This window comes from Erythrolamprus reginae, chromosome 2, assembly GCF_031021105.1.
Source record: "Erythrolamprus reginae isolate rEryReg1 chromosome 2, rEryReg1.hap1, whole genome shotgun sequence".
In the NCBI taxonomy this organism is placed as follows: domain Eukaryota; kingdom Metazoa; phylum Chordata; class Lepidosauria; order Squamata; family Dipsadidae; genus Erythrolamprus; species Erythrolamprus reginae.
The window spans coordinates 8,565,838-8,589,553 of NC_091951.1; the positions used below are offsets into that span (position 1 = coordinate 8,565,838).

The window sequence follows — 23,716 nt, forward strand, 5'->3', positions numbered from 1 at the left end:
GGAAAAACGTTAAATAAATCACTATCATCTTGTTAGAATCCTGCTCACAGCTCCAATTGTTTCCATTGTTCTGTATGCCAGCACTCAATTTAGGGGGAGTACCAAAGAAGGAGAACACCAAGGGAAATGCCCCAATTTTTTAAAAAATGTTTATTTAGAAATTACCCCCAAATTCTTAACAATATTAATAATATTAACATTTGGAGGATAGGACCCCAATCACCTGGGTAAACCCTCAACAGTGGGGAAGGTACATGTAAGTCAGAGGCTGGATGAAAAAAGGGGGAAATCCTATAGCCCTTTCCCCCACTCTCCCATCCTTTGGAATCCTCAGTTCTGTTCAGGGATAATAAGCAATGGGAAATCACTGTTGCTGGTTATGCACATCGGAGAGGAAGAGATTACAAGAGATAAGCAGGCACATAATAGGAAACACTGAATCAAAATCGGACCACGTAGAAACATAGAAGACTGACGGCAGAAAAAGACCTCGTGGTCCATCTGGTCTGCCCTTATACTATTTCCTGTATTTTTATCTTAGGATGGATATATGTTTATCCCAGGCATGTTTAAATTCAGTGACTGTAGATTTACCAACCACATCTGCTGGAAGTTTGTTCCAAGCATCTACTACTTTCAGTAAAATTATATTTTCTCATGTTACTTTTGATCTTTCCCCCGACTAACTTCTGATTGTGTCCCCTTGTTCTTGTGTTCACTTTCCTATTAAAAACACTTCCCTCCTGGACCTTTTTTAACCCTTTGACATATTTAAATGTTTCGATCATGTCCCCCCTTTTCCTTCTGTCCTCCAGACTATACAGATTTATTTATTTATTTATTGGATTTTTATGCCGTCCTTCTCCTTAGACTCAGGGCGGCTTACAACATGTTAGCAATAGCACTTTTTTAACAGAGCTAGGCTATTGCCCCCACAACCCGGGTCCTCATTTTACCCACCTCGGAAGGATGGAAGGTTGAGTCAACCTTGAGCCGGTGATGAGATTTGAACCGCTGACCTTCAGATCTACAAGTCAGCTTCAGTGGCCTGCAGTACAGCACTCTATCTGCTGCGCCACCCCTGGCTCATTGATTGAGTTCATGAAGTCTTTCCTGATACGTTTTATGCTTAAGAACTTCCACCATTCTTGAAAAAGAATTGAAAGGGATTTTGTATGAATGCTGGCTGGGGAATTCTGGGAGTTGAAGTCCAAATAGCTTCAAGTTGCCAAGGTTGGGAAACACTGTTCTAGTCCAACCCCCAGCTCAATTAACAAACAAACTCAAACTCAACCCAGATAAGACGGAGTGGCTGTGGCCTTCTCCGGGTCCTGTCAACTAAACAATGTCATCTGGCAGGCCCCAGGGGAAGAGCCTTCTCTGTGGTGGCCCCGGCCCTCTGGAATCAACACCCGCGGAGATTAGAACTGCCCCCATCCTCCTTGTCTTTCGTAAACTATTCAAGACCCACCTTTACCGCCAGGCATGGGGGATTTGAGACACCTTTCCCCCAGGCTCTTTATATTTTATGTTTGGTATGTATGTATTGTCTGGTTTTTAATGTGATAGGGTTTTATATATTTCTTTTTAATATTAGATTTGTTTTACTATAATATTGTTTTTATCATTGTTGTGAGCCGCCCAGAGTCTTCGGAGAATTGAATTGAATTGAATTGATGGTAAACCTGTTTTTGGCTCAGGTGCCAAAAGGGTGTATGCGCACACAATAGAGTGTGCCATGTACCCACACCCATAATGCAATGCCCTCCCTCCATGCATTCGCACAACCCCCACACTGCCTCCTCGCACAGACACACAACCGCCCCAACTTATTTTTTTTAATTTTATTTATTTATTCATTTGTCCAATACACAACACATATGGAAGAGAATAGACATGAAGTAATATATATAAAGATAATATGTAAAAATAGAGGAGAAGATATATGAAAGGAAGAAAATATATATGATATATGAGGTAAAGGAAAGACAATTGGACAGGGGACGAAAGGCACACTTGTGCAGTTATGTACGCCCCTTACTGGCCTCTTAGGAACCTGGAGAGGTCAATCGTGGAGAGTCTAAGGGAGAAATGTTGGGGGTTAGGGGTTGACACTATTGAGTCCGGTAATGAGTTTCACGCTTCGACAACTCGAATGTTAAAGTCATATTGTTTACAGTCAAGTTTGGAGCGGTTAATATTAAGTTTGAATCTGTTGCGTGCTCTTGTGTTGTTGTGGTTGAAGCTGAAGTAGTCATTGACATTTAGAATGCTGCAGCATATGATCTTGTGGGCAATACTTAGATCTTGTTTTAGGTGACGTAGTTCTAAGCTTTCTAGACCTAGGATTGATAGTCTGCTTTCGTAGGGTATTCTGTTTCGAGTGGAGGAATGAAGGGCTCTTCTGGTGAAGCATCTTTGGACATTTTCAAGGGTGTTGGTGTCCGAGATGTGGTATGGGTTCCAGACAGATGAACTGTATTCAAGGATGGGTCTGGCAAAAGTTTTGTAGGCTCTGGTGAGTAGTGTGAGATTGCCAGAGCAGAAACTGCGTAGGATCAGGTTAACAACTCTAGAAGCCTTTTTGGCGATATTGTTGCGGTGGGCTTTAGCACTTAGGTCATTTGATATTAGTATTCCAAGGTCTTTTATTGAGTGAGGGTTGGCTGTGAGATTTTGTTTATTCAGTTTATATATGAGGTTCGGATTCTTTTTGCCAATGTGGAGGGTAGAACATTTGCTGGTTGATATTTGAAGTTGCCATGTGTTTGACCAATGTGACACAAAGTTGAGGTCTTTTTGAAGAGTAGATGTATTGTCTGTGGTGTTGAAAAGTTTCTTCCTTTGGGGTTTTGGGTAGGGGTGCTTGGATTATGGAAGCTAATAGGAGAGAAAACTAGGAGCATTTAATCTTAATTTGGTTGCTCGTTTTTATTCATTGTTTTGTTTCATGCTTACTATTTCATTATTATTAAAATATTGAATCTGTGCTTCTTTTGCCCAAGGACAAATTGCGGCAACCATCTCATTGTTGGCCAGGGCTGAAGGTCTGATATTGTCTTTCATCAATTATGGTGATGTGGGTACTGATGGATTGCTGTATGGAGCTTCCACAGGGACGGAGGCCATCTCCACATCTTCAGCTGGTGGTTCTGGTGACGCAACACCCTGAACGCAGAGGCCAAACCATACACAGACCTCAAAGATGAACAATGTCACTTTCCAGGGTCTCCGAGGAACTTGGGTGGGCTCTCACTGGATGGCCCGCACCCATTCTCTATTTATTTATGCAAACATCAAAATACAATTTTATCATATTTATCTAAATCTTAAATTATTGTATTTTGTTCAATTTAATTTTAGAATGCATTTTATTCCAACTTCATTTTAAATTGTATTGGATTCCAAATTCATTTTAAATTGTAATATATTAAATTCAATTTTAAATTGTTTTATCAAATTTTAATAATATTTTTGGGGGGGCTTAATTTTTTTTTAATTTTTCTCCCCCTTCAAATTAAGTGTATGTAAATTAGAAAACACAGCACCAACATCAAACCAGATACATAAGCCAAATTTCCAAATCATTAATGTGATTTAAGGAGTTTCTTTACTTTCTACTTTCTTTCTCCCTCCCCTCCCATAACTCCACCTCTCAATTATAAGTAGTACTAAATTTTAGAAAAAGAAAGCAAGAAAAAGAAGCAAAAGCCCCAAATATATCTTCAATATCTAACATCCTAAAAATCCCATATTCATCATTATTTACATAGAAAGGGAAAGAGAAAAGAAGAGAGAGAAAAAAAGAAGAGGAAAAAAAATCCCCCTCACTCCAACATTTAGCTAATTCCCTAATAGAAATAGTTTTCCCAAGTAAAATTATATAAAAACATGAACTATCTTAGATTTGTGTTGCATTAGCAACTAGTGATTCCACAATTTGTTTCTTTTTTTCACCTGGGTGTCTATCCGCTATGGGTGGGGTGGGGGGCTGAAAAAAGTTTAGCCAAAAACATTTAGCCAAATCTTTCTCTCTGTCTCTCTCTCTTCCTCCCTCCCTCTTTCTTTCTCTCTCTCCCTTCCTTCTTCTTTTTTCTCTTTCTTTATCTCTCCATCTCTCTTTCACTTTCTCTCTCTTTCTCTCCCTCCTTCCCTCCCTCCTGCTCTCTTCCTCTCTCCCCCTCCCCCTCTCTCCCCTCTCTCTTTCCCCCCTCTCTCTTTTCCTCTCTCTCTCTCTCCATCCTTCCCTCCCTCTTGCTCTCTTCCCCCTCTCTTCTTCTCTCTCTCTCCTCCTCTCTCTCTCTCTCTTCCTCTCTCTCTCCCTCCTTCCCTCTCTCTTGCTATCTTCCTCTCCCTCTCTCCCTCTCTCTCTTTTTCTCTCTCTCTTCCTCTCTCTCTTTCTGCCTCTCTCTCTTTCCCCCACTCTCTCTCTTCCTCTCTCCCTCCCTCTTTCCCTCCCTCTTGCTCTCATCCTCTCTTTTCCTCTCTCTCTCTCTCTCTCTTTCCCCCCTCTCTCATTCTCACTCTCTCTTTCATGACACTCGGACTTGGTAAGCACGATACTCAATGCAGCCGCCGGCCAGGGACATCAATTGATTGGCACACTGCCAATTAATCCCCAAGCAGCAGGAGCGCCTGACAAACAAGAGGGTCAGGACGGTGAATCCGCTGCTTCAGCTTCTATGGGAAGCCGCCCGGGACTCACGATCCACCCCACCCATCCTGTCTCTCTCTCTCTCTCTCCCTGCTGAGGAGCAGCAGTGTTGGCACCTCTTTACCAGCATCGACGTCCCCCGCACCTGTCCCAGCCCCCCAGGGTGGAAGCTGAGTTGCTTGCAACGCACCCGATCGTACAACAAGCAACTCCAACGATCTCCAGCCGGCGTTCAAGCCGCCGGCTGGTATGTCAAAAAATCAGGACTTTTAAAAAACCCAATGGGATGTGAGACAAATGGCCAAAAAGCCGGACTGTCCCTCAAAATTAGGGATGTCTGAAGCTTCTCCTTACAGGAAAATAGGTGTAACCATTTATCAGGTATATTAGAAATACTCAGAGAAACTGACAGATCAGGAAATGTCCGTCTACTTTTTGATTCTTATATTTCCACCTAAAAGATTTCAAATAGATTTTCAGTTGAATTGAATAGCTTGCTTGTTGTATTTAAGGTTGCAGAAAAAGTGATTTATTCTGGTTTGATTTTTTTTTTTCAATTGGCATCTCAGAAACATCTCTGCAGACTTTCTATGTCCACCATGAAGGTGGTGCTTGACTTGCAACCACAGTGGAGCCCAAATTATCTGTTGCTAAGCGAGACCGTTGTGAAGCAAATTTTGCCCCATTGTACGACCTATCCTGCCACAGTTGTTGAGTGAATCACTGCGGTTGTGTAGTGACTCACACGGGATGTGAAGTGAACCTGGCTTCCCCATTGACTCTGCTTGTCAGGAGGTCCCAAAAGGGGACCATGTGACTCCCAGACAATGTGACCATCACAAGTGTGAGTTAGCTGCAAAGCCAGGGAATGTCAATCACGTGACCCTGGGGATGCTGCAAGGGTCATAAGGGTGGACAATGGTCCTGAGTCTCTTCTTTCTACAAACAGTCTCCAAGGGAACCATCGTCAGTTGATGGCTGCCTGTATTGATGCCCCCAAGGCACCCCTAGATGGAAAGGCCTTTTCATCACAGGGGCCACAAAAGGCCCGAAGCCCTTCAAGACGCTTCCCAGAGGGAGGGAGGAGGGACGAAGGCAGGAGGGGGGAAAGGCCTCCCTTCTCCCCAATCTGTGGCCATCCTCAGACCCAAAAAGTCACCACAGGCAGAAATAGTCAGATTGAATTGAGACATGTTTCTTAAAGATATTGCATTAGGGGAAATGTAGTGAAATGGCACTCTGGGTAATGTAGTTTTACATGTGTCCACATCTGCACATTCCTATATTCATTCACTCATTCATTCATTCATTTTCAAACAAACATGTTCAAAAGGCCTTTTAGGAAAGGGCCTTAAAAAAAAAACCCAGATGGGTCTTTGCCAGCTTTAGTTGTCCATCTCACTGCCTGAGGAGGCCAGTTAGGATTTGAAGGCCAGAGCCCAGACTTCCCCCTACAGGCAGCAAGATGGACAGCTAAAGCATGGAAAGGCCCAGGGGAGGAAGGTCTCTGTGTGCTGACTGTGGAATTCTGGGAGTTGAAGTCCACTCATCTTCAGGTTGCTAAGGTAGCCAGTTTTTTTTCTAACTCCTCTCTGATTTTTGTGCATGTCTTTCTTTGTGCATGTCTGTGTGTTTTTGTGTATGTGAGAGACACAGAGAGAAATGTTTCTTTTAAAACTCTGCAAAGTTTTGAAAAAGTTCAAAGTTTACTAAAGTTGCATCAGCCCTTTTGTGTGTGTGTATGTGAGAGACAGAAAGTTTTTTAAAACTCTGCAAAGTTCTGGTAACTAGTGTTTCACTAAAGTTGCATCAGTCCTTTTGTGTGGAGCCTTTGAGCTTTAATGTTCACAATAAAGGTAAATCCATGTTGGCTTTAACTCAGCAGGCAGCTATTTCAGACCTGTGAGATGCTCTGGCATTAACTGGCCCCTGGGATTTTGTCTCCGTGCCCACAAATGTCAGATTTATTTGTTTCTTCAGCCACAGTTGCCGTGTATTCCCTCCGGGGTCAGTTTCCAACATGGAGCTCCCAAACCTCTCAATTTGAGATGACCGATTTAATTCCATCTCTGCCCCTGCCATTAGGTGCCATAGGGGGATTATTTCCCTTTCACTTCTCTCCAGAGAATCCCCCAAAGTTGAATCATCCAGGGATCTCTCCTGAGAGGGAGAATTATTATGATCAATGTTTCAGCTCTGCTCTTGAGCTGAATCCTCCAGGGAAGAGTTTGTGCAGAGAAATAGGGATTTTGGAGACAGGCAGAGTCTCTTGCATGTATTTCTCTCTCCTTTCCAGGTGAAGCTGTGTTTCAATCAGGAAAGCAACTGAATCATGTCCCACCTTGTGAAAATCCTCTGAATTCTTCTTTAGGAACAGGAAGGAGATTGATTGAGTCACCTGGTGAATTATGGACATCTTGCTTCTGGTTGTGGTGCTGCTTTTGTCCCATCCAGCCTCTGGGAAGATGAGAAGGAAATGCCCACTGGGTTTGGAGCACCAGGATGGAAAACAACCACAGAGCGTTTACAGCCCAGGAGACCATCTCATTGGTATAGTCCTCACTGGAGAGGAAACATTTCATACAAAGTTGCTTTTCAATGTTGCTCCTTCTCTTCCTGATCCGTAAGTCATTCAGGGTAATGGAGTTGCACTCCCTCCATTCTAACACTCTCCTTATTTTATGTTTTTTCCTCATTTATTGCTATATTGTGAATATGTCTAATTTCCTGAACAATTTAGATTTCCACGGCTTCTCGTTTTTGTCTGATTTTGTGAAAGAGACTCAAAAAGGAGTCTGAGAAAAAGCTGAAAGGGTTGCAGATTATTTTCCTCTCTCTGTTCAATCCTTAATTTATCCCTTGAGTAATGAATTTTATTTGAAGTAATTGGAGAATCAGTTGTAGTTGCTGTACCTCAGTCGATTTCCATATTTGTGTAACTGATCATTGCTTTTGGTTCACTAGGCATGTGGAAGATTATACACTGCTCAAAAAATAAATAAAGGGAACACTTAAACAACAGAATATAACTCCAAGTCAATCAAACCTCTGTGAAATCAAACTGTCCACTTAGGAAGCAACACTGATTGTGTTGCTTTTCACATGCTGTTGTCAGCACACTCAACAGAACAAAGTATTCAATGAGGATATTTCATTCATTCAGATCTAGGATGTGTTCTTTGAGTGTTCCCTTTATTTTTTTTTGGAGTAGTATATATTAAAAGAAGTATTTGTTGTTGCTGTTGATTATAACATATTTTTTACAATAGGGATATTTATGGTTTTTTATTTGGCGTACAATTCATTTTCAACATTCAACTGATCAACAAGAATTCCCAGTTCATGCACAACTTCACACTTGGCTCCAATATCCATAACAACTATATGAGCACTTTCCACACTTCAGATGCCTTGCTGGACATTCTCTCCACTGGAGAAGCCAATGTCCCCAACTATGGCTGTGGAAGGAAGGACAACCTTCTGGTTCTTCTTGAAATGGCTGGAACGGAAATCTCCATCCAGATGTCAACGTTAGGAGGCACCTACAAAGTCTCACAGGTTTGTCTGTGCTTTTCTCCACCTGGTAAAAGTAAGTGGTGGGTGATGGTCGATGAGCAATAGATGCAATCATGTTTTCTGCATGGAATTCAGGAACTGATTTCCTCCATATTAGCAAAAATGACAATGTTCTACCCCATTATGTTCATGTTGAGATTAATCATAAAAGGCCTGAGATGCAAGCAATACCTTCCCTGGAGAAGACATTCTACCAACTAGTTAATTGATCCAAAAATATCTCTAGTTGTTGGGGCCCCTATTGGCATCTTCATTCTAGAAGACAGGTCCTGCCCTATCCACTCGGATTGAAAATGGCAATAGTTGCATTTTATGTAACTAGGATATAGAATAAAAAGGACTCTAGCAATTATAGACCAAATGGACTAGCAGATATTGTGGCAAAAATTTATGTCATGGTCCTCTTAGTTAAACTTGAGAAAAATGCATTCCGTGCAGAAGAACCAGAAGATTTTAAGTTGAGTTAAAAGCTATGTAGATTTTATAAGAATCAATGCATAAGTTAATGATCATCTATTGGCTCAAATTGGTCGTGAAATCTCTAATCTATATCAGTGAGGAAAAACAAGGTTTGCAGGCTTTCTAGATGTTAGTGCAACATTTGACTCAATGAACAGAGAAATAGGATGGAGAAAATGGATTGCCCTCCAAATGGAGCTCAGCCTGTTGGCCCTGATCCAATCCCTTGTTGGAGAGGGAGGTTTGGGCTCAATGGGGCCACGAAAAGAAGGATCTGTGCTTACCAAGCAGGGAAAGGAAAGATACATATTTGAACCCTTGTTATTCAGTATAGATATGAATCACTTACTAGGACTAATGCAGGATAAAAAACAGATAATAAATAAATGTTATTTCATTTACTAAACTAGTGGACCAGTGAAAGGCAGAGCACATAGTATACAGCATTTGGATTTCAGAAAGCCTTTGACAAGGTAAACCACAACCTATTTCTCAGTAAGCTAAAACTATGTGAGATAGGCAGCCTGATGCCCAGATGGAGTCAGCCATTGGTCCTCAAAGGAACTACTTCTGCCTGGAGGGAAACCAGCAGTGGAGGACCTCCAGGTCCCGTTTTAGGCCCAGGACTCTTCAACAAATTCATGAATGATTTGGATGAATGGAGAAATGGGGAAATCATCAAATCTGAAGACAACGCTAAAGTGGCAGGAATAGCCAGCACCCCAGAAGATAAGGTGAAGATCCAGTTGGATCTAGATAGACTTGAACCCTAACAAGATGAAATTTAATTTAGAGAAATGTAAGGCTAGAGAAACCAAATGTACACTTACCGATTAGGTGGAATCTGCCTGAATTGTAGTAACTGTGAGAGGGACCTTGGAGTCTTAGTGGACAATCACTTAAAAATGGACCAACAATGTTTGGCACCAGCCAAAAAAGCCAAAAACATTTGCATCAACAGATGGATAAAATCATGTGAAGTAATAGTATCGCTTTATAATGCCTTGGCAAGACCACGCTTGGAATACTGCACCCAATTTTTATCACAATATTATTTTTAAAATGTAGAGACTAAGATGATTAAGGGTCTGGAGACTAAAACATATGAAGACCAGTTGCAGGAATTGAATATGTCTAGTTGAATGAAAAGGACTTTGAGTGACTGAAAGGAAAATGTAAAGGTGGTTTCTTTTGGGAGGGAACCAAAGTGAAGCCATATTGTGATATCAGGTTGTCTTTTATACTCAAATGATCTTTCCTCTGCACCATTATATAACCACGCATGTGAAGCAGTATTATGAACACATATTGTATTTTTAGCTCATTGTGTGAAAAACAGGATATGAAACTGGGGCTAGTCCCTAAGTAAGAGGAAAAAACACATAATGTGTCAGATTAGGAGATAAATTACAGCCAGCGTGGACTATAATAAATCAAATCTGGAGATCGATGGATTAAAATAGAGAACCATCTTTCAAACAAAGTTACTTTTATTATTAAAATTACAAAATATAATTAATGCCTATCAGAGGCATCTGCAATATGTGTTACATCATTAAAGCTAACAAAAGGAAGATGGAGATTTTCAAGAAGGAGGAAATGATGAATGTAAAACATGGCAGGATTTTACATCATAATGGGTGGAGCTAACAAGACATACACACTGTTAACTATTTAATTACTGAATGTCTCTGAATGTCTCTGGGGCTGGCAATACACAGCGTGACACCCCTTCTTTGGCAGTCATCAGGGATATTGGTTCACATAAGGCACATTTTCTTGGATAGGTATTCGTGTTGGTCAGCTGGTAATGGTTTATTCAGCAAGTCAGCAATCTTTTCAGTTGAGGGCACATATTGTATTTTCACAAATCCTTGTTTTACGCACACTCTTGTATTCTTATATCTTATATCAATGTGCCGTGAACGAGCTCCAACATATTCAGTTTCAGCTATGAACGTGACTGAAACATTGTCCTCCATAATAACAATTGGTTTCATGGGATCACCCCAAATACTATCAACAAGAGCAGAAACATTTGTTAATGCATTACAACAATCAGAAACACAAGCATACTCAGCTTCAGTGGAAGAGCAAGAAATAAATGTCTGTTTTCTAACTTTCCAATAAATTGGACAACCATTCAAAAACAGTATATAACCAGAAGTACTTTTTCGTGTTTCTACATCACCTGCCCAATCAGCATCTGCATAACAAATCAATTCAGGATACTTATCGTGTTTTGGCTATAGGAACAACTTCATGTCCTTTGTATACGCCATGTATCTCAGCAGTCTTTTAATACATGTCCAGTGGAACGTAGTTGCTTTACCAACATACCTTGACAAAAGATTCACACTCAGTGAAATGTCGGGTCTTGTCCAACTGCTAATGTATAAAAGTGACCCAATTACTGACCGATAAAGCGTTTGGTCTTCAAATTGAGGATAATCTTGTTGTGTCAACCTGTAAAAATCAGTTTGCATAGGAGAACGACATGGATGTGCATCAGACATGTTACAATTATGTAAAAGTTGGTCAACCTTGCTCTCTTATGAAAGACAAAGGTTTTCTCAGTTTTTTCAATTTGAACACCTAAATAATCATGAATATGCCCTAAGCTTTTCAAAGTAAAATGCTTTTCTAAACCTTTTGCAAAAACTTCACTCATACATTTGTTAGGACCAATGTAAACAATATCATCAACATAAACAAGTATAATTTCATAACATTACCTTGCCCTTTTGTAAACACGCATTCATCAGAGTCGGACTTAATAAAGCCCATTGAATTTTAATTTCTCTATGAGGCATCGATGCCTCATGAGAACAGACTGTTTCAACCCATAAAGGCTTTTCTGCAGGTACCAGACATCCCCGTCTTGATCCTGGAACCCGGCTGCGCTCTTCATGTAGATTTCTTCATTTAGATCAGCATTAAAATAGGCGGTTTCAACATCAAACCGGAAAACTTCTAAATTCAAGGCAATAGCTGTGGTTAGGGCAATTTTGACACTTTCATTTTTAACAGTAGGTGAGAATGTGTCTGTGTAGACTTCAGGATACACCTGTGAGTACCCCTGTGCTACTAGTCTTGCTTTGTATATTTTCTCATCATTTGGTTTTTGTTTAATCTTGTAGACCCATCGTGTGCCAATAATCTTGTTTGTTGGAGGCCAGTTCATTTTCCATAGCCTCATACCATTTTTCTTGTTCAGACTCAGGCAAATGTTTTATTTGAGAAAAGTTCTCAGGAGGCAGTGTAACATTGTTACATAGAAAAGGAAAAGGTTTGTGTAATACTTGCTGTTCGTATCTCTTTGGAGGAATTCCTTTTGTGGTTCTCTCCGAACGTCTTGGAACTGTGGTTCATCCTTCATCTTGGTCATCTGCGTCTCCAATTGCATCGCTAGGAACATCATCTGTGACTGTAGAAGACTGTGCATCATCTGGAACAGCTCCCTGTGGGTCAGGTTGCGTTGTACCTTGAACATCATCTTTGGGGAAATAAACTGAAGTATCATTACTGTGTATTCTGGACCAATTTGTATCTTCCTCAAATTTAGCTGAATTAGAAACAACAGCTCTGTGATAAATGTCAGCACATTTGTAGTACTTAGAACTTTCATCAAAACCTATAAATCTCAATCTTTCTGACACTGGACCTCCTTTCTTTCTTTGAACCAGTGGAATGTTAACCATGGCATATGAGCCAAAAATGTGAAGGTTTTGAATATCAGGCTTCTTTGCATGAAGCAAGTAGTAAGGAGTCTGTTGTATAACACTGCTCCAAGTGTGGTTAACAATATAATTGGCATACCTGAGTGCTTCGCCCCAATAAAGATTGTCCATGTCAGCATCTTCTAGAAGGCATCTGAAAATTGTTTGTAGGACCCCCTGGCGTCTCTCAGCTATACCGTTTTGAGGGGCCGAATAAGGTAGTGACGTTTGATGATGGATTCCATTCCTTTTCATCCATCCTTGGAATTGTTGTGACATGAACTCTCCACCACGATCACTTTGTATTCTTCTGATACAAATGTCATATTGCGTGAGTACCTCTGCAGCAAAGTCTTTAAAGATCTGGAAAGTCTCAGATTTTTGTTTCATTAGAAACACAAAACCATATCTAGAATAACTGTCAACAATAGTCAAGAAATACTTACAATTACCTTTAGTAGGCCGAAATGGACCGACAATGTCGGTATGAACCAAATCAAAAATGCATGTAGACAAACATACAGCATGTTTGTCAACAGGTGCTACTTTGGACTTCAAGCTGTTACAAACCGTACAGTCTAAATGAACCTTGCAATTACTATCAACCTTAAAACATTTACAAATTCTGGCATCTTCGCTAAAACTGGGTAAGATGGGTGGCCCAAACGACGGTGCCATCTATGAACACACCTGGAATGAAAATATTTGTTTGTTAATATAGGTTTAACATTTGAAACATCTTTTGGAACCTCATTGGCTTTAAGAGCCTTTGTATCTATAGTGGCAACAGGTTTTCTCTCTGGGCCTGTGCTTTTGTCCTTTGGAACTTTCATACTTACATCAACCTTTGCAGGCGGATTTGGCTTTAAGTAGTAAACACCCCTAATAGGAAAACCAGTAGCAATGACTTTATCATCCTTAACGATGTAAGCTTCTGTTAGTTTATGAGTCACTTCAGTACCTAAGCCTTCATTCAGGCGATATACACTAAGTATGTTGCTTGTAGCGCTTGGAACGTATAGAACACGTGAGATGGATTGATCCAGTTTTTTTATGTAGACAGTTCCTTCTCCTTCAAATTTGCATAAATGATCTGAAACAGTATGCACTTATTTGATGTCAGTCTTATGAAACTCTGTGAAAAGTTCTTTCTGGTAGGCAATGTGAACAGCTGCTCCGCTATCTAATGTCCATAAATGTCGAATGTCGTACTGTGGCCTTTTTCTGGAACACTGTTCAGGAGGAAAGAATTGACATAAGGATGTGTCTCACCTTTTGAATCTCTTTGAAATGATCTGTAGTTACTGGAGCCCCTGCTTCTGGAACCCCTTGGATTTGTTCCTCTAGGCAGAGTAGGATATTGAGAGCATTGAGAATCACCAGATTGAGAGCGTTGAGGATCATTGGATTGAGAGTGTTGAGGATCATTGGATTGAGAGCGTGGAAAATCATCTCTTTTAGGCTGATTGTGCCGTGAATATCTTGATGTGTAGCCCCTTTGTTGATAGCCTCTACTCATAGTAGGTTTGTAACTGTATTCTGTAGATCTAAGTCTGCTTTGCGTGAGCCCTTCTTCTTCAGTTAACAGTTTACAGAGTCGGGGGGTCGTGCGTTGAGCTAACGGCATGCTATTATATTTAAAAACAGCTTCTTTCCATTCTTGATTGAGAGAATTTATTATTGCAGTATTGACCTGCATTTGGTCTATATTATAGCCTCGCTCTGTTAGATCCTTTTGCATTGCTAGCATCTTAGATAAGTGTGGAGCAATTTTCTCTCCAGGCCTTAATTTTGTAGTGAAAAAATCAGAGAACAACAGACATGTTGCCTCTACTGAAACTGGTCTATATAAATCATCTAAAGATGCCAATAACTCATTTGCAGTAATATCATGTGGGAATCTAATTGACAAATCGGTATCCAAAGACATAAGAACGAATAATGTGGCATGGGTATTTAATTCCCTTTCTTCCTCAGTCCATTGCCTATTTGGAGGATCAAAAGCCATTTGATGCAGTTTCTCAGCAAGTAAAATCATAGTTATTTCATGTAACCATGTTTTATAATTTTGTCCATTATTTTTTAATCTTGACTCACCTTTCAATGTAGCTTGGGTGATGGGCTGTCTTTGGGTTGCAGCTGGCATGGCTGCTTGTTGCAGTACATGGGGTACTGGGACTGGTGGCTCTTGGACCCGTTGAGGCACCTGGACTGGCAACAGTGGTTGGACTGGCAAAAGTGGTTGGACCTGTTGTGGTGCCAGAGCTGGTATCTGCAGCTGAAGCACTTGTTCTGGGATCTGTGTCGGTGCTTGAAGAAATGTAGCTTGTGGTTGCTGGTCCTGTTGCATCTGTGCAGCTTGGCTTGCTTGCGATGCTTGTAGTTTGGCTGAAGGTTGTTTAAAAACAATTCCTTGCATGCGTTTTCTTTCATCCTGAAAGGCTTGAGAAAAATGTTTAAAAGCAGTCATTGACTTAAATTTAAAATCATGCAGTCCACTAGAGGTCGCTGCAGGATAACTTTTGATAGTTTCTACATCTCTGATTTCATGGGAGGCGTGGGCCTCTTCTTGAATGCTCTTATCAGCAGACACAGACATTCCTTTGGAAAATTCCACTCCCTGCTCTGTAGACGTGGCATTATAAGTTTCGTTTTCCCCCTTTGCATATTCTGCTTGTTGCGCATGCTCTCTTTGGTGAATAGAAAAATCTGAGAACTCATGTCTTAAAATATTTATTTGAATTTCTCTAAGTCCATTTAATTGTTTTCTATATATAAGAAGATCATCTATGCATTTGTCATGCAGCTGTTTCTGTTTTATTGTTAAGGAATTTCCCAAGTCATCTAAATGCGCACAGTAGGCTTGCGTGTCTTGAATGGATTATTCAAGACGAGAGATGAAAGCACTTATTCTGTCTGAATCACTAAGTGACTCACGGCTCCCAGCAGAGCTTCTGGACTTTTTCTCAGTACAATGAGTACATTTTTTCCTTTAAGGGGGGCTCAGGAACTGCACTATTTTCAGATATCCCCATACTGGCAGAATCAGACGGAACTAAAGTGGTTTCTTCTAAATTACTTTCCTCATAAACTTGATGGCTGGCAACCTCACCATAAATCACTTGTTCCCCCTCTAGTTGTAAAGAAGTTTGAGCACTTACGGTTTCTTGACAGCCGGTCTGTTCATTTGTTTGAAGAGAGCTCTGCTCTTCCATGACAAGATCTCTCTTTTTTTAAGAAGTGTGGATAAGATGCATCAAGTCAGCAAATTGTTCATTAGATATCTGGTCGAATCAAACGGTAGCTATTATTTAAAATCTGAACAACCTCTTGCTACCATGCTAGATTAGGAGATAAATTACAGCCCGCATGGACTATAATAAATCAAATCTGGAGATCGATGGATTAAAGTAGAGAACCAGCTTTCAAACAAAGTTACTTTTATTATTAAAATAACAAAATATAATTAATGCCTATCAGAGGCATTTGCAATACGTGTTACATCGTTAAAGCTAACAAAATGAAGATTGAGATTTTCAAGAAGGAGGAAATGATGAATGTAAGACATGGCAGGATTTTACATCATAATGGGTGGAGCTAACGAGTTATACACACTGTTAACTATTTAATTACTGAATGTCTCTGAATGTATCTGGGGCTGGCAATACACAGCGTGACATAATGAACATATATCATTGCTCAAGTCATGACTTATGGGATTGTTCGGTATACTGGGAGTCACGTATGTATTGTCGATTTGGTATAAAAATGGAGGTGTGAAGATGTCAATTGCCTTCTTGAGGGGTGATTCTCTACCTAAGTTGGACTCTCCTTGATTAACGAGATAGTAAACATCTGTTCCTGTTCACCTGGCTCCTGTGTCATTATTTTTCCTTTTCTCACAGTGACCTAATAACAGTGTGCAATATTTCAGCGGCTGCCCCAAAGAATAGGGGGGATGGGTTGACCTACTTTCCAAAACCTGGAAAACAAGACAAGAAACATTGGATTGAATCTAATCATGGAGAGAAACAACCTAGAACTAAGGAGAACTTTTCTGACACTTAGAGCAATTAATCAGTGGAATAACTTGTCTCCAGAAGTTGTGCGTGCTCCAACACTGGAGATATTTAAAAAGAGACCAGACAGCTATTTGTCTGGAAGAGTATATGGTCCCCTGATTGAGGAGGAGGTTAGACTAGAAGACCTCCAAGGTCTCTTCCAATTCTTTTATTTTGTTTTAAGTTCTGTTATAGGTACACATGTTGAGCATGCTAAATACCTATTGGAACTCCCTAATTTACACTAACAAAATGATATTATCCTACATACATATTGGATTATATACTCTGTGAACAAAACTTGGATTCTTTTGTCATAATAATTATCTGATAATTAATCAATCAAGTTCAAAATTTACAGTCTTTGTGAAAGCACATGGTAGCCACAGCTGGTCAGCCAATGGAGCATGTAACACCTTTCCTTACCTGGGGTTGTTTTCTCTGAGACTGAATCATCAAAGGAGTTCAGTTAGAGAAAGGGCATCAGTGAAAGTGGTGCTTAGATGAAAACCTCATAGCTCTCCAGCTTCCTCAAGACCAACTCTCAAAGGATCAGAGGCCAAGGTTTCCCCCATGTTCTTACATCCATCTGATGTTTGGGGCTTCAGAGAGAAATCTCTAGCAGAACCAACCCAATCACGGCCTCTGAGGTCTTGGGGTGAGTAAAAGGACTCCAGCTGCTACCCTCACAGTTGTATTGGGAATTTATACAATTTCAGCTTTGTCTAAATTCAGAAAATAGGGATATCGGCATAAATTTTAATCTATGAAAACTGACAGACTCCGAAAAGAGACAAAATTTCAATTAAAGATAAATCTTGGATTATACAACTGACAAATCGTATTAGTAACTGAGGTCTCCCTGTTTCTTGTATAACTGGAGAAGAAGCTAAAAGGATTTCTCCAGAAACAATCTGGGACACAGAAAGAGATGCACCAATCCTCAAAAATTATAATAGGCCCCTTATTGGAATATAATACTTCAGTGCATATGTCAAAATGTTAATCTAATGGTAAATTGTAGAGGTGGTAAAGTAATATTATTCACAATGTTTATAGTTTTTGAAATTTATTCTTTTTCATTTTTATTATTCAACCTTGCTAATATTCTGTCTTTAATATTTCAAACAATGCCTAACTACAAATTATTCTAATACATTGTCTGGCTACAAATTGTTCTAATACATTTATGAGAAGCAGGTTGGATTTATTAAAATCTAATATTTTGAATTTGATCTGACCCCAAATATGACACAGCATTTTCATTGCTCTTTCAGATCAGACATGGAATTGTTTCAGAGGCTCTGTGTGATAAAAGCAAATTCCCCTTTTTCCACCAGACGCAACAGAAAGAAGGGATCCAGTACCCAGCCATTGTCCAACTGCTCCACCATTTCAGATGGACCCTGATTGGCCTCTTTGCTTCAGACACAGAGAAGGGAGAGAATTTCATGAGGACTTTCCCTCCTGTGCTTGTCAGGAATGGAATTTATGTGGTTCTATCACAACAATTCTCAACAACAGGATATACAGCCTATCTCAGGGATGCCCTCTCTAAGTGGAGACAAGTCAATGTCTATGTTCATTTCATGGAACACGATTTCCTTTGGGGCAGAATTCTTCCTTTCCATTTAACATTTCTGCGCTTGCCGGGACTCATTGAAGAGAAAGTCTGGATCATCACAAATTTTGTAGGGTATCCAATAAAGAAGCACAGACTTCTCAAATACATCCACAGTATTTTGAACTTTGGTTATCTGACCAAAAGAAGGCCAAGAGATGAAGCCTTTGAACCCCATTTCTTTGTGGGAGAAAAGTTTCAAGATCTTTATTTTCTCTGTTCTCTTTCAAAGACCTTCTTTTCTGTCAAAGGCCGTAGAAGATGCACCCAGAAAGCCCCACTGGAGACCCAGGGGAAAAGGAACAGAAAATGGATCAATAATGTTTATGACATTTACAGCCTCATGAAGACTCTGGCCCATGTCTTGAATGCTGCCTATTCCTCCAGATCGAGGAGGAGAAGGAAGGAGGGAGAAGAGAGGTTGCGATCTCCAAGGCTGCAGCCATGGCAGGTAGGGGCTCCCGATAGGGATCCATGAATCTCAGAACCTTTGGAGGAGGAATCCTGAGGAGAAGGAGGGGAACCACCTCAATAGATCTGCCCAATTTAATTACTCAGGGAATAATGGTTCCAAAGCTCTGTGTGTGTATGTGTGTGTTTCCCAAGTATTTTACTACCACTCTGTGGGTGTGGTTTATTTCGTGGCTGTGATTTTTGATGGTCATGTGATTGGGTGGGAGGGGCGTACTAGCCATGTGACCAGGTGGGGGGGTGGCTTCATGGTCATGGGATTCAGCAGGTGATGCTTGGTGGTCATGTCACAGAACAATTAAAAATAATAGGATTTTTCTCTTTCTCTCTTTTTTTCTTTTTCTTTCTTTCTTAACTATTTCTTCCTTGTTTCCTTCATTCCTTTCTTCCTCCCTCCGTTCTTTCTTTACCTCCCTACCTCCCACCTATCTACCCACCCAACCTTCATCTTCACTCCTTCCTTCCTCCCTCCCTCCTTTCTCTCTCTTTCTTTTCCTCTTTCTTACTTTCCCTCCTTCCCTCCCACCCACCCATCCAACTTCCTCCATCCATCCTTTCCTCCTTCCTTCCTTAATTCCTCCTTACCTCCTTCCTTCCTCTTTCTCTCTCCCTCCTTACTTTTCCTCCCTTCCACCCATCCATCCAACTTCCTCCATCCATCCTTTCCTCCTTCCTTCCTTCCTTCCTTCCCCTCTCTCTCTTTTCTTTCCTTCTTTCTTTTTTTCTTTCCCTCACTCCCGCCTACCCACCCAATTTTCCTCTTCCTTCCTTCCTTCCTCCCTCCCTCTTTTCTTTCTCTTTCTCTTTCCCTCTCTCTTACTTTCCATCCCTCCCATCCAACTTCTTCCCTCCTTTCTTCTTCCTTTCGTCCAACCCTCCCTCACTTCTCTCTCTTTCTTTCATTCATTCATTTTCTTTCTTTCTTTCTTTCTCCCTCCCTCCTTTCTTTCTTTTTTCTCTTTCTCTCCCCTTTCTTACTTTCCCTCACCCACTCCCGCCGACCCAAACTTCCTCCTCAGTCCTTCCTCCCTCCACTCCCTCCCTCCCCCTCCCCCTTTCTTTCTTTCTTTCTTTCTCATTCTTTCTTTCTTATCTTTCTCTCCCCCTTTCTTTCTTTCCCTCCCTCACTCCCACCCATCCAAACATCCTCTTCACTCCTTCCTCCCTCCACACCCGCTTCCCCTCTCTCCCCTTTTTCTTCCTCCCTTCCTTCCTTTCTTTCCTTCTTTCTTTATCTTTCTCTCCCCCTCTTTCTTTCTTTCCCTCTTTCTTTCCCACCCACACAAACTTCCTCCTCAGTCCTTCCTTCCTTCCTCCTCTCTCTCTCTCCCTCTCTTTCTTTCTTTCCCTCCCCCGCTCCCACCAACACAACCACCCAAATTTACTCAGTTCTTCCTCCCTCCCTCCTTTCTTTTTTCTTTCTTTTCCTCCCTCCTTCCCACTCAATCTTCCTTCTCACTCTTTCCTTCCTTGCATCCTCCCTCCCTTCCTCCCACTTTCTTTCTTTTTCTTTCTTTCTTTCTTTCTCTTTTCCCCCTCTCTTTCTTTCTTTCCATTCCTTCTACCCACTCAACTTCTCCTTCCTTCCTCCCTCCCTCCCTCCCTGCCTCCTTCCCCCCTCCCTTCCTTTATCTCTCTTTTTCTCTCTCTGTTCCTTCCTCTTTCTCTCCCCCCTTTTCTTTCTTTCTTTCCCTTCCTTCCACCCACCCATTCAACTTCTTCTTTCCTTCCTCTCTCCCTCCTTCCTTCCTTTCTCTCCCTCCCTCTCTTTTTCTTTCTTGCAAACATGCACCTTCCCCCACCCCGCCACTTTCTTTCCTTTGTTTGTTTGTTTGTTTTTGTTTGTTTGACTTTTATGCCACCCCTCTCCAAGGACTTGTGGCGGCTGACAACATATAGTAAAACAATACATAAAATTTCAGGACCAATTATTAAATATATATAATCTAAAACTAAAAACCCTAAAAAACCAGTCATTCCCATTCAATCAGTTTCTCTCAGTCCATTCATTGGCCAGGGTGCAAGAATAGAATGGCCCCAGGACTGGCAACATACCTGAGTCTTGAGACTCTTGCAGAAGGCAAGGAGGGTGGGGGCATTACGAATCTCCACGGGAAGCTGATTCCAGAGGTCCCGGGCTGCCACAGAGAAGGCTCTTCCCCCAGGCCCCCCCAACTGGCATTGTCTGGTGGACAGGACCCTGAGAAGACCAACTTTGTGGGACCTGACCGGTTGCTGGGATTCATGTGGCAGAAGGCGGCTGCAGAGGTATTCTGGCCCGATGCCATGTGGAGATATTGATATTTATCTGAAATATATTGACAAACTGGAAGCATAGGGGGACATGGGGGTGGGGGAGATCTGCTCAAATGATGGAAGAGGCTGGTAGGAATGTGTTACAAAAGCAGATCTACATCACGTGTCCGGGGCTTCTACCATTCAGCGGGGGAGGAACAGGGGGCGGCAGCTCTTTCTGGTCCCCTTCCACTTTGTCAGAACCATGTGCCAGCCAGAGAAGCTCCGAACGAGCTTCAGGAGGTGCTGGCCAGCAGGAAATGGCTTCCCAAACTGCTTCCCACCTTCCCCGCCATGCCTGCAACTTTTATCGGCCTGGAAAACTTTGCAGCTGGGTACAAAGATTGCCGGAGTGGTTCCCTCTCTCCCTTACTGGCCAGCACCTCCCGAAGCGTCTCCAAGGTCAGCAGAGACATTGCAACCCCCTTGTGCCCTGTTCTGGGTGTAGCAAGCCTCCCTACATCCCCCCAGGGGCCAAAAGGGGTGTGGGAGACTCTGGGAGCAGGGGTGAGTGGTGACTTACCTTGCTACCAGTTTGCTTCCTTTTGCAGAGTGTGGCAAAAAAAAAGAACAAAGCAAAAAACAAATGGAAGAGACATGTACAGTGCTGGAACTCAGCTTCTGCACATGCTCAGAAAAAGGAAAAAAAATAAAGAAATCCCCCCCAAATCAAAAAATATTCAAAAAAAAATTTGGGAAAAAAATGCCAGCCCCAGGGACCGGTACCAGGCCAATGACATCACGAGTGGGCCGAAAAACAGATGTGCTTCTGCACATGCTCAGAAGGAAAAACATTTAAATTTATTTATACTATATATTTTTTAAAAGCCACCCAAAACAAAATGGTGACACATGTACAGTGCTGAAAACCTGACTTCTGTACATGCACAGAAGAACAAGAAAAAAATGAAGGCATCCCAAAATCAAAAAGACATTCAAAACAATATGGGGGGAAATGGCAGCCCCTGGGGACCAGTACGAGGCCAGTACAAGGCTACCGTTGTGCCTGGACTGGACTGCACTGGTAGGAACCCGTCCCTGTTCCAAAGACTAGATACCATGGCATTTCGATATTAAACACTGTTAATTTGAAAATGCTGTATAGGTTTGTGATTAGCATTGTGGAATTTGACCTTTATGAATTTGGAGGAGACCCCTGAGACCATCTAGCCCAACCCCTCCTCTCTGCAGCAATCCCAGTTAAAGCTTCTTTGACTGATGGCTGCTCTGTCTTTGCATTCAGAGAATCCACGAAGGGGAGACTGAACTTCTCTGCTTTCCTGGCTCAGCTCTAAAAGAGCTCATCCTTTTAGGATATTTTTCTCTCTCATTCAGCTAAAGTCTCCTCTCCTGTAACTGTGTGTATTTTGCCATGTCTGACACCCTGGAGTAACAGTGAGCAGATCTTAGACGTGTGTGTGACGTGTGTCAGTGATCGGAAGAGGGCTGCATCCTCCCCTCCTCAATCGAGAGATGGTGTCAGTTGGAAAAGGGGCTCCCAGACTCCTCCCGATCTTCAGCTCTCCTCCTTCTTGTCTTTCCTCAAGGCTACGAGCGGCTCCTTTGATCTCTTCCTTGCCTTACCGTATTTTTTGGAGTATAAGGTGCACTCTCCGCCACCCGGGGAAAATTCCCATTCTGCACGCACACAAGCAAAATCTCGCTGGGACACACACGCACAGCTCAACTTATGCAAACAATGCGCCACCGTTTTCCATACTGGTAGCAACCCAATATTGCTCCACCCCAAAAAGAGGGTGAAAATTTGGGTCCATCTTACACACCAAATGTAGACCCACCCACCCACTGATCCCCAACCTTTGGCCTCTGCCTCCGAGCAATTTGCCTCCTTGCAACATTCGGTAAAAAGCCTGTTTCATTTTCAGCACAGCCTGATTAACACAAGCATCCACACAACCCTCAGCTGTTTCAGGCTTAGAGATTCACATTGCTGCCTTCGTGTGCTCTATTTTCCACCCATTCTGATCTCCACCACCCAGAAAATGGAGCGTGCAGAGGCAGAAATAGCTTATGGCAATCCTTGCAGCCTGAAACAGCTAATGAGGCCAATCCAACTCACAATTATCTGCTTGTGCTAAACAGGCTGTGCTGAAGCTGAAACGGGCTGCTTGCTGCAACGAGGCAAATTTCTGGGAGGCAGATTTATTTTTCCTTGTTTTCCTCCCGAAAAAAGGTACGTGCATCTGATAATCGGGAGCGTTTTATACTCTGAAAAATATTAATAATACATCACACAGTCCTAGGTGCTCTGGAAGCGCCCGACTGGTGATGAAATACGAAATCCAGCATAGTGATCTCGTTTGCTGTGTTGTATTGACATAATAATAATAATAATAATAATAATAATAATAATAATAATAATAATAATAATAATAATAATAATAATAATAATAATAATTATTATTATTATTATTATTATTATTATTATTATTATTATTATTATAATATAGATTTATATGCCGCCCCTCTCCGCAGACTCGGAAATACTGTATTTGTCCTTCCCTGAACTTGATGTAGATTTTCCAGCAACGCATTTGGTGGATGTTCTTTATATATGGCAAGAACCAAAGCAGTGGGTGAATTCTCCTTCAGGCCTTATACTGTGGTTGCAGTTGGTGTTAGCCAACTTCAGCTGATTTTTTAAAAGCTAGGAGACATGTCACCCACCCACCCACCCACCCACTTTTCAAGGGCTACTTTTAAAAGCAGCCCCTCCCCATCTCACCCACCGGCAGCTGCTTTGTCATCAGAAGGGCAGCTCAACTAGTGACAGAAGCACCACTGGAGTAGATGCTGGCGGGAAGATAATGTCATGCTGAATATTGCCAGCCACAGAGAC

The 23,716-nt window shown here is 41.6% G+C and overlaps 1 protein-coding gene across 1 annotated transcript in view; it reads left to right on the forward strand.

Annotated features, from left to right (window-relative positions):
* The first annotated feature begins 8,176 nt into the window (after positions 1 to 8,176).
* LOC139159099 (vomeronasal type-2 receptor 26-like) overlaps positions 8,177 to 23,716 on the forward strand; it is a 30,153-nt gene continuing 14,613 nt past the window's right edge. Inside the window, exons 1-2 of the mRNA XM_070736461.1 lie at positions 8,177 to 8,212; positions 17,747 to 18,541. Of these exons, the coding sequence (XP_070592562.1) occupies positions 8,177 to 8,212; positions 17,747 to 18,541 (831 nt within the window). The remainder of the gene's footprint in view (positions 8,213 to 17,746; positions 18,542 to 23,716) is intronic.